This window comes from Myzus persicae, unplaced genomic scaffold, assembly GCF_001856785.1.
Source record: "Myzus persicae strain clone G006 unplaced genomic scaffold, MPER_G0061.0, whole genome shotgun sequence".
Lineage (NCBI taxonomy): Eukaryota > Metazoa > Arthropoda > Insecta > Hemiptera > Aphididae > Myzus > Myzus persicae.
The window spans coordinates 432,654-445,255 of NW_019104056.1; the positions used below are offsets into that span (position 1 = coordinate 432,654).

The window sequence follows — 12,602 nt, forward strand, 5'->3', positions numbered from 1 at the left end:
ATATGTACACAATGTCATTCTATTTCATGACGATCGAGGGTGTTAAGGATTATTTCACTAAGTAGTTAATCTAAATTAATTAATTAATCTGTTTGATTTATGTTTTAATTGTATTTAGTATCCAAAAGTAAGACCTGAAAAAATCGATGTGAAAGTGATTGACGCCCACATTGTTCCCGATAATGTATTGTTTTTGGGACCGACCAACGAAGACGAGCAATTTAAAACTTTAGCGTTTACTGACATGCTTAAGGTATTTGCGTCTTTATCTAAAGCTGAAGAAGGAGATAAAACTAAATGTAAGTCATGCCATATAGAACTGAAAATGAATTTGAAAGTTATAAATTAAAAATGTAATTATATTATTCGAGTGTTTCGTATTATGTTTTTTAAATATATATCTTATTTTAACAGAACATAATATAAAATTCGTAATTGGTTGCATAATTTATTGTAATTAGTAAAAAAATTTTAATTGAATTTTTACTATGTAAATGGTTTTATTTTTAAAACTTATTACCATTTTGTTTTTTTTTTGTTTAGATTACGTAAGCAGTGACACTGTAGTTGGTGATGGTGTCCACCCGACTGGAGCTGTAGTAGCAGAAATTGTTAAAGCCAATATACCTGTCAGAAATGGCGTGGTCCATTTAATTAGTAGGCCATTGATGATTGTGGATAACACTGTAAAACAATTCATTGAGGTCAGTTAATATTCATATTTTATTTAAAAGTACGTTGAAATTATAAAATTTTAATTTTGTTGTGTTTCATATTTGATGCTGCCGGATATAATAAAAGCAGTCGTATAAGGTAAGCATATTTTACTATTGGTTTATTTTATGTTTGACTTATATAGATGTACACAATCATATTAACACTTAATTATTTACAATATAATTGTGTTATTTATTAATTATAATTTAACGACATTAGTAACTTACCAATCTTAAATATCTAATTTATTTTTGAGAATGAAAAATAATAGTTTTGAATAATAGCTTGTTTTTAAAATTTAAATTAAATGGCCAAAAGTAGGATTGATGGAAGTAGGATTGACAGTTCAATCATAAGTTATAATAAATTATAAAATTTTAATGGATTTCTATTACACAATGTGTTTCACTGTTAACTAAAAAAAAAAAATAGTTAAACTAATAAATAATTTGAATAAAGATTTGTGCTAAGATAAACATTAAAACATTAAATAAAACAAAAATGGGTAGGAATGCATTTTGTTTTTTCTGATAGATTTAGAGTATTCAGCATTATATAGAATTAACCTAATTTACGGTATATTTACTTAATACTCAATTGTGTGTTTATATATCCACGTACGGCAAACTCTAACTGTATATGTATATATTTGTCATACAAACGTGTGTAAACAAACTTTTATTTTTTTTTGTAGGGAAGTAATATCATTGTTGTTATTTCTTTATATATGTATTCAAATATGTGTCTTAAAAACAACTATTACAATATGTACTTACCTACTTACAATGTTTTTTTTGCATTAATATTGAATAAAGTTTCAGTATATTTTGCAAACTTTTGTGAGCTACTAAATTGTATTAGCTTAATGCACATGTTACCTTTGTAATAGTTTAATTGTTATACATTAAGGACGTTGGAGCCTATTTGATTTTCATATAAAAATCTTCGCAGGCAGGAAATAGTCTCATGCTTCCTGAAATTGTAATATTTTGCCATTTCGATATTTTTTTTTTATTCAAAAGATAAAAATTTGACTAATTTACGAGCCGTGATTATCGTTTTTTCCTATAAAGTTGTTTTTTATCGTTAAAATTGTTTTATTTTATTTGTCCTTATGGCCTATCGTATGGCTGCCACTCCACGAACTAGGATATTTTTTATCCTTAATAAATATACAGCTCTGGCACTATTGCTGGGTTGCATAAACAATCCCAAACATTTAACGAATCAATAGTGAGCTCATAAACCCTTAAACATGATTTGGTGGTCCATGGTTGGTCCATTAAATTGTATTAAACCGCATTAAATGAATAAAAATCATTAATAATTTTCATGCAACCCATAATTAATATAATATTATTATAAAATAAAAAAATGATATACTCCCATAGCCAACTTACAAAAATTCAAATTAAATTTACGAGAATACGCAATATGCATTTTATATATTCATTGATGGGGTTATATTTTCATTGAAATCACAGTCAGTTAAGACTCAGTTCGTTTATCTTAATAGAAAATAATATCTAAACGGCAGTTTTTTGCAACTTAATTAATGGATTATCAAGACCATCGAGTTCGACCAAATGTAATAATTTATAATATTTTAATTCATTTATCAGGACAGAGAAGACAGCGTCTTACACCGATTCTACGAGGAGATTATGAATTCCGGTGGCGATTTCTTGGAAAAACTCACCGCCATGCCAAATGTTACGCTTTTCGCACCTTCCAATGCAGCGTTCAACGACCAATCCATTCAATTGTATTTGACAAATCGCACATACATCAGGTCTTTACTTGACTTGCATATTGTCAATAGACGTCTCTCTATCGACGATATTGTTGCTGAATCCATTGATAAGGTATGTGATTTACAGTAGAAAAGTTGTTGGTTTATGTTTACATTTTTATTTTCCCGAAAGTTTTTTTTACTCGTTTTCTATCTTGTTTTTTTTATACTTATTAAATAATACTTTGCAGCGTAGATTATTTATCTATCTAATTTAGTGTAATTCGTAATTTTAGTAAAATATAATTATCATTATATTTTAAGTTATTTAGTATTAAATTTTTACTTGTATTTGATAAAATGTATTCCATATACCATCCTAATATTTTCGAAAAACATGTTGATAAACTCCAATTAAAAAATATTTATATTGTGCCATGAACATATTATTAGGGTTATACACAGTTACAAGAATTATAGAGCTCACTGTTCCTATATTTTATACTACGAAGGCTGGTCCACCAAGCATGATTAGAACTCACTCCCTATTTATGCATTCATAATACATAATATTGTATTGAAATATTATGATTTTAGGAATTTTTAAGTTAACACGAAGACCACATTTTCTGGTGTCTATTCCAATTTTTTGAACCATTTTAGAAGTATCTTGTAGTCATTTCACAAACCTTTTTATTTCAAATAAAAACCTGCTTTTTACTGTTAGTTGTAAGTCAATCAAATGCATCTAAATCAAAGTTCTAATGAATACTTTCTGAGTTGTTAAACTTTATGTGGGTGCTTAAGTTTAAAGGTGATAATCCTTAATAATTGTTTTACGTCAATTTTAAAATAAACTTAATATTTTGTCCAGTAAGTACTTATATTATACTAAAACCTGATTTACCAACACATATTTATATTAATTTCCAAACCATTTAAGCAAATCTTTAAAATCTTTATGGTTATGTATTACTTTCAGTTTAATTGAAAATAATAATTCAGGAACATCTTTTTTTAACAAATTAACATAGATAAGTTTTTGGGCTGGATACATTTGCTTTTTTTCTATCTTAATCGTGATTGATTTTTCGTTATAACGTTAATTAATAATTTTGAGTACAGTTCCTATAGATTGCCAATGCAACACCTAGTTGATAAATTTTTAATCGTAATTTTAAAAACATATTTATGATTCTTTTTTTTCCATACAGCGGAGTAAATATTAAGTAGTGTGCTGCATCGTACTTAATTCCTAAGGCTTCAGATGATTTCCAAATTTCAAAAAATTTTGGTTTGAATACCCACCTACTTTAAATTAAAAAAAAGTTTGTGTTGTCACAAATACTCCTTAAATAGCGTACAAATAAAATAGTCTTAGTATATTTTAAACTTCTAAAAATCATAATTATTTGAAGAAATGTATTATTAAAGGAATAAATAGGGGTGCCTATCATAAGTGATGAGTCTATATAGGTTGTAGCTTGAGTCACACAACGTTTCATCGTAATAATTAATATGAAAAACATGTATGCATTTAGTAATTACTATTAAAATAATTAATCTTTTATAAGGAATAGATACAAATATGGAGTGGAGCAATATTGTACAAACCAATAATCTTAAATCTATCTTAGAATTTATCCATCTTTGAATTCATCCATCTTGTCATTTATTATTTGAACTTTCCTGAAATGTAAATGATATTCTTAATATCTAGGTATTATATATTAACGAAATTAAAAACAATGCACTGTAGAAAATATGATATGGATGGCGTATTTTAATTTATACGTTTGGTAATTTTCTCTTTGTAGACATTCGTTTACAAGTATATGTTAAAGTATACTGTGGATAGGATCAAATACTATAAAATACTTTCACATTAGATCTCATAATTTCGAATTACCCTTATTAAACGTTAACGTTTTTAACACGTGATTTAAAAACATTTTCTTGTAGTTTAAACTGATATGCATTAGTAGTCACTAATCCTGCAGTTCTAACTCTTAATACTATAACTTATTTCATTAATTTAAGAAATTTTTCTTTAAAATTGATTCCATATTAGATATGTTCCCGTTCTGCTCGTATAATCTAAATGTTTATTGTTTTATCCATAACACGTTCATTCAAAAAGTGTGATACATTTTAATCAACTTATTGGAATTACTAATTGTACGTAGAATGCCGTTCGTTCCTAACATTACAGTTATTGACTTATTAGTTATTACCTACTTACTAGTTATATTACTCACTTATATAATTATATAGGATATTAGTTTGTAAACAAGTTTTATTTTAAACAGTTTTTTTTTATTTTTATTTTTTTATCTTTTTAAATATATTTTTTTTTATTTTGTACATTTTATAATTACTTACTTAGTACCTCATTTTGGTAATTAAAAAAGTAGGTACGTAGTTACATTTTAAGAGGCCGTATACTGTCTGTAAACTTTATTTAAAATTGATCAAAATCCACCTCACACTTATATTTACTGAGTTTAGATTCTATATCATTCGTATTTCTACAAATGTTATTGACATTTATTAAAACAAATAATAATTGTACCTCTAATTGTCTTAAATTTATAATTATATATACGTATAACAGTAGGTGATTATGTTGTGTTTATTTTATTGTGTAATAGCATGAGTGTGCATGATTTTCATTTTTGTTTTGTTTGGTTTTTTTCCTGTCTACAATGGATCAGCGCTTTCAGGTTCCCACCGAAGTGCCCCGCAAGGATCTGTTCTTCAACGTGGTCACCAGCGGTAAGAACCGCACGTTGACCCTGGAGGGTGGCGGAGTGAACGCTACCGTGGTCCAGGCTAACTTAGCAGCTACAAACGGCATTATACACATCATTGACCACGTACTGGGCATTCCATCATCGACTGTCGACCGCAAACTGGCCACTGACCCCACGCTCAAGTAAGTTACCTACCTTGATAACTGCCGTGTGACGCGTCTCGTGTACAGGAAAATCTTTGATACTTTTGTATGATATTTTTGATTGAATGTTTAAGAAAAAAATTAATTTTTTTCTATGTGCGTTAATTAGTATTATTGGCTATCTACTATTAATTATTATGGTCTACAAGTGATGTAGTTACCGAAATGATGATTAATGTATTCGATATTGTTCTATTATAGTGAAACCAACTATCTCGGCCAAGTGTCCTCGCTTAACGATCAACTAGGCGACGTCCAAAAGAGATTCACTTATTTTGTACCCAGAGACTTTGCTTGGAAGAGGTTGGCAATCGATAACCCGTCAGTATACAAAAAATTATTCATGCCCGAATATTCAAACATTGTAAGTATATAATATATATAAGTAGTAGTAGATAATCACATTTTTTGTGAAATATACAATAGTGAATGTTTGCTGTACCGTATGGTGATTTTTGTTTAACTTTCATATGTGTAATTTTCTTTTGTAGGCTCGTCAGATTTTGGAACGCCATTTGATCATTGCGGATAAAGTATTTACAATGGACGATTTAAAGAAAGACGCCAATAATAATTACAATTTGTCAGTCAGACTTCCAACTGTACGCGACGTTTCCATGTATATCAAAGTCAAAGACTCTGTTGAAGGTACTTACTCTTGATTCGTCGAAAACTGAATATTATTTAAAAATGGATAATTGTTTATTACTTTTTGATTATATGTATATATTATTTTTATTGAAATTGCTCAACCATTAGTTATTTTTTAACAATTGTATAGGTAGCACATAATTATACTTTTTTGCAATCACGATTTCTCTCTCCCTTACAAAACAATTATAATTTTTTTTATTAATTTCTTACATCCAATACTTTTTGTTGAAAATATATTATTTATTCTTATTCGAAATGTTATTGTTCATAATGATAAATGACTCATTAAATTAGCACCTCGAATTTCATAATTAATTGTTTAAAGTTAAATTTCATTGAAATTGATTTATTAGACACAAGAAAAAATGTAAAATATTAGAAAGTTCGAAAAATCGTTTTTTCCGCACAGCGAGAAACTATTCTAGGATGATTCAATAATGTTGTTTATCTCCATTACAGTAGTTATATTTTATTATAATTTGGAAAATCTGTACAACCAGCTAGGCAACCCTAACAATAAACATTAATGATAAATCTGTTTCTATCTATTTTTTTTAAGTATTGGAACAACTTAAAATCATGTAAAAAAATATTTTCAAAAAAATAGTTTTAAAATAATGAGTGTATTGATAAAAAAAATCATTCTGTAATGGCTCTTCACACCATTATGATACTAATTAATTTCTCTTCTGAACCTCATAATTCCTTATTTATTGAAAGATAGATATACCTATTGTATTTTGTTGGGGTTTAGATGTTTAGCTTGTAAATAAAATGTAGGTATCTTTATAATTTTAAATTATCCTGTTAAAAATATTGTTTCTATTTTTGAGCTTTGAACAACTGTTTAAATAATAATTATTTTTTTAGGTTACTCAATTGAATGGCGTAATGAATGGATACATGTCCACCGTTCTGATGTCCGTTGCACCAATGGTATCATACATGTAATCGATAAAGTTTTGATTGATGAAAACGACATTGAAGTGAATGGTGCTATTGCTACCAAGTCAATAACTGCATTGGTGTTGGTCATGGCCCAATGTCTTGTGTTCTATTATTTCAACTAGTCAATTCTACTCAGCAGGCGTGTCTTGTATGTGGAACACCCTAAGATGCGTTTAACAGTTGGTCATAAGGTTCCCACCCTGTTGTTTCCACTAAATACGTAGGACCTACTGATAACATTAACATTTTCAAATATTATCCTTTTTCCTCATGAGACACGTTTGATTTTTATAAAGTGAAAATTAGTTCCCATTTGAATTGTATCCAATTCTCAAAAGGACAATGTATTTTTATTTCCTATAACGTTTAAGTTTTTACTAAAGAATTTCCCTTCAAGATTTTTTTTTATTGTAAGCTTGTGCCTGATTAGTTTTATATACATAAATATATAATATATATCTCGTGTATATATAGTTTATACATTTATGCGTTTGTGTAACTTATTTTATTCTTCGCATTTGGTAAAATCTTATTATTTCAATATTTTCTCTTTGATCTGGATAGTAGTGTAGTTCTGATGGTCTAAGAAAGAGGAAAAATGTTAATTATAATTTAAACAAAATTTGCTTTTAAAGCTGCACATAAACGCATTTCAGCAAATGCATCAATTTGACAATACCATATTACCAAAAAACCCTTAAATGTTTTCCCTATGACATCCTATCCCTGCCTTTAAAAATATTATTACATTTTACGTGAAAATTTTAGTATAAAAATTGGAAACGGGTAAAAGTCAATGTGGCTTATTAAAATCAAAAGGATAACGCATAAATGAGTCTGACAAAACAAGATATCGAGTATTTCACATGCTAGGAATATAATTTTTTTTTAGATCAAAATATTGATTTGTAAATACTGAACATGGTATAACTATAGGACTTAATAGTATTTTAAAAAAAATTATATATTATTATGTATGCCTTACGATAGTTCAAAGTAAATAATTTGTTATTCGTTAAATATTATTTAAAAAAAAAGACAAAACTAGAATTAATAATAATAATAATAATAATAATAATAAACCCATAGGTTCATCTTAATCATATTCTATTAATATATATATATTATAAGTTATATATTTATACATATGTAAATTGTAATTTGAGAATCATTTAATAGGAGAATTAATATATAATAGAAAATAATCTTGTTGAATTTATACAAAAATTTTACGAAAATATATTAATCTCGTCCTTTCATTGATTAACTATGATATTATAATAATAAATAATGATATAATATAATATTATATTATACTATAATACTCAGTGAAAACTGATAATTAGTGCATTCATGCTTGGTGTCTATTTCAATTTTCTACTACTGTTCAAGTGGAAAATAAAAACCAAAATTGTAGTTTTTTTTTTATTTAGAAAAACGATTATTCATAATATATTTAATGGCTAAGAAACGAAATTAAGAGTAAAGACAATTAATTGGTAATTTTGATATTGTATAGAGACAAAAAAAAAAATTGTGACTGCTTCATCTAAATAAGATTGTAAATGGACAAAATTTTCGATGAAAAAAACAACCGTCTTTGTTTATATTTTATTAACAATTTAATAAATGTATATATTAGGTTTATGTGTTAAACAATTTTTTTTTTGTAATTACGGTTGAAGTCCCACTGCTATTATTTTTCTGTGTACAATAATTTTATTATTTTTTATTTATTCCTTATTAATTTATATTAAACATAATTTCAACGACCTGCACCAACTAATAATTATTCCATATTATATAATATATATATATGTTTATATATATATATATTACATACATTATGATGTAATATGTATACTTTTTTTTAGTCGCATTATCCATTTAATAAGTGTATACAGTGTTTTGGCACCAAGGCTTGTGGCCTTTGAATGAATTTTGGTCAGTTATATTATGTGTTTGCGCCAAGTTTCTAATATTACACTCTTAAATCATAATACCTAATGTATGTTTTTTTCAAGTGCTCGCAAATGTTATCATTATAATTATCTACTGCGTACATAATATAATATGTAATCATGTTTTTTTTTTTGAAACAAATAAAGTATCAATATTACAATAATAACCAATTTGAAATGTTTCATGGGTAAACCTAATTCAATATTTTAGTTCTTCAGTTTGTTCGGTCTTACTGCCGAATGACTGTCTAAATATTCCTTCATACTATTGAATTTCCTTGTTAAATCCAATTTCATCTAGAGAACCATAAATTAAATATGTTAACTTCAATAACTATGTTCAGAAAAATGTAAAATATTTTGTATGAATGCATACTAAATTTTATAACTCGAAATCTAATTTAAGAGGATGTCAGAGCAATATTTATTTTCTCCTTCATACCCACACTCAAGTTACAACTTAAATCATTTTTATGACTCTTTAGTTATCTTAGAGTTTTTTGTGAGCTGTTTACACAATACTTACCCCTAAAATACTTACTTCCAAAATCCCCGAAATAAATTTAACCTATTACAAAAATTATAGAGTATTTTCGAAGGTATGAGATTGGTTCTTTATTTTATTATTACTTTACTTTGAAGGTATTCGACTTTCAAAATAATAAAATTATTTTGTACAATTTAAATGGTGTTAAGATTGTTTTGAAATAATATTTAAACAAAGTGATATGATGTCATACCCTCAAAATAGTATTATCTCTCTAATGAGTAAATATAGTAATAAGGCTAATAGTCCTTTTTAGGGCACTTGTAGGATAATATACTAAAAGTCCCAATTTTATAAGGGAATCTAATAGTACACTTGATGGACTCCTTTTAAAGAAGCCGTTTTGGGACATTGGTAGGATAATATCCTAAAAGTTCCAGTGCTATAAGGGAATCCAGGAGTACTGCTGTAGGCCTCCCTTATAGTAGTCTTTTACAGGACAATGATAGGATAATCCCTCTAGAGTCCTGGTGTGAAAAGGGAATCCAGCAGCACTCCTGGTGGGCTCTCTTTTAGGAGTCCTTAGAAGGACAACAGTAGGATAATCCCACTGGAGTCCTGGTGCTGTTAGGGTAAATGATTCTGCATAAATGCGTTTAATCTATGTTGCGGGTGAGCCAGACAACAAACAGTGCGCTGACATCCTCGTAAGTAGATTGCCAGTTTTGTGTAGTTCATGCTAGAAGTGTTGAAAATTATATAGTGTAAATAAATATTTTTTCAACAGACATTCAATGCACTTAATATTATATGTGACCATACCTAATATTTTGTGTGATAAAAGCTTAAGAAAACAAAAAATTGTAATTTTAGATCAAAAGTGTTTAGGTAGGTTAGGTATATATAGAATTTAAGTACCTATAGTTAAATTATTTTACTTTGAATTTATATGAATCAAAAATTACTTAAAATTTAAAAACACAATAAATGTGGCTCTTTGATACATTGATAATTTTCAAGTATGTCAATTTTAGTAAAACAATTATTGGTAGTGACAAACATGGTGCGGTACACTTTGTTTATACACTGTATAGTGCCCACTGTCGAACAAAAATCAAGATTATGAAAATGTTCAAATTATTTTGTAGTTACAAATGTATAAAATGTTCAATTTTTCTAGCTTATGATTAAAAATTAAAAATAATGTTTCTCATAAGTAGTACACACTACTGTGATCAAAAAATCTAAAAATATATAAATAGCTTTTTTTGTAGATATTTTAAGTTCAAGTTTAAACGAAATTAGATATTTAAACAAAGAATAACAGTTTAAGTAATTTTGTTGTCCTAAAACTATTGTTCGAGTGTACTTGAAACTTTAAAGTACCTATATTATTATTATATTACATACACAACGTCATCCTCAAAAGGTGGGGGGGGGGTGCTTATATGGCAGGGGTGACAAACCTTTTTCTGGTCAAGTGCCAAAATTAAAAAACAAAATTTTTAAAATATAATTTTGTGCCCCCCCCCCAAAAAAAATGTACTTTTATTGAGAAAAAAAAAGTAAGCAAGAAATACTAAAAATATTTTAATTAGTTTTGATGTGCCATTGAAATTTGGCCAACGTGCCTTCTCTGGCACGCTTTCCATAGGTCAGCTTACCCTGTTATATGGTATACCCATTTACCATTTGATGAATTGGCTATTAGCGTCTAAAAATGATACAAGTACGCTCATTACCTTAACATTTTAAAAAATTGTGCGATCTGTATTTTATATTATACTTGACTATTTATTATCATATCAAATTTTATCAATTATCTATAATGTATTTGTATAGTAACTATAATTAATCATTGTTCGTGACCCTGGCTATTGGAATTTTTTTTTAATTATACCACAGAGTAAAGATAATTGTTAAGTCAAATATTATAAAATATTAAATCTGAGTGACTGACCTGGGAAATAGTTTTTAATACATATAATATGTATATTATAAAAAGAAAAAAAAATAGGTGATATATAACATCGCTAAGTAGGTATAGAGTGTACCTCGTTATCAAGTACTTAAGTCACTGCAATGAATGAGTATTAAATTTGAATTTAATGATAAATCATTGTACGTACAGGAAATTAATTTTGAAGATGGTTTTAGTCTAAATAACTAAATTATGTCAAAAATCGATATTCACTGTAAAATAACGATTTTAATTATTTTTTTGTAGGTTCGTACCTAAATCTAAAAGTGTTAACTGTTAATCATACAGAAACTTGATTTCACTTTTACATAAATCGTCAATTTATATATTCAATATAGTTTTCAAAATATTTTGACTGTACCTATATTTAAGCTATTTATGGACATTTTGAATGTTTGTAAAATTACTAATTAGGATGTCAACATATTATCTAATAATTTAAGAAAATTTAAAAATATAAACGTAGCACTAATATCCTAGTTATCAAAGCCAAAATATTGTTTTCATGGCCAATAAAAACAAAGCTATTTTAACTTAAAATGTTGCCTGAATTGGATTATCAAATGAAGAATAATGATTTTAGTTATTTCGTTGTAATAAATTCAAAAATATTGTACTTAAAACTTGTATGCGTGTAACTACCTAAGTACCTATGGCTATATTATTATATTTAACTATACACAATGAAATATTCATAATTTTTAGATTGGTTTTAAGCTATCTAGATATTACTTATTTATACCACGATCCTATTAACACCGTTCTACGATAAGACGGTATTGACCAGGGAATCGTATTTCTAGTAAACAATTTTGTACACCAGCCGAATCTAAATAATATATTAATATGGCTTCGATAGCTTTTGTGGTTTTCGAGATTGCAGAAAGTACTAATAGATGATATTATTATTATTATACTAATAATCGTTTATACATAGAACTATAAATGATATCTATAACTCCACTTAATCGTTTGAGAATTGAACATACCAGGCTAACTCATGGATATGCCACGACAAAAGACAAACCTTCTAGCTGCGAAGTTAGTGGCCAACGACTCGCTGCCAAACATAACCTGACAGAAGGCCAGCTGTATGAACAGGAGCGAATGGACCTCAACATTTTCGAAACTCTCGACGCAACCCTCGGACCTCGGACCAGATAAAA

General features: G+C 27.4%; 1 protein-coding gene across 4 annotated transcripts in view; it reads left to right on the forward strand.

Moving 5' to 3' along the window:
• LOC111038178 (fasciclin-1) overlaps positions 1-8,666 on the forward strand; it is a 67,438-nt gene extending 58,772 nt beyond the window's left edge. For 2 of the 4 annotated variants that reach the window (XM_022321166.1, XM_022321168.1), the window contains exons 6-13: positions 119-299; positions 544-704; positions 802-813; positions 2,340-2,582; positions 5,164-5,384; positions 5,607-5,769; positions 5,897-6,053; positions 6,930-8,666. In XM_022321166.1, the coding sequence (XP_022176858.1) occupies positions 119-299; positions 544-704; positions 802-813; positions 2,340-2,582; positions 5,164-5,384; positions 5,607-5,769; positions 5,897-6,053; positions 6,930-7,129 (1,338 nt within the window). In that variant the 3' untranslated portion in view covers positions 7,130-8,666. The remainder of the gene's footprint in view (positions 1-118; positions 300-543; positions 705-801; positions 814-2,339; positions 2,583-5,163; positions 5,385-5,606; positions 5,770-5,896; positions 6,054-6,929) is intronic. The other 2 variants (XM_022321169.1, XM_022321167.1) reach the window with 2 other exon arrangements.
• The last annotated feature ends 3,936 nt before the right edge of the window (positions 8,667-12,602 follow it).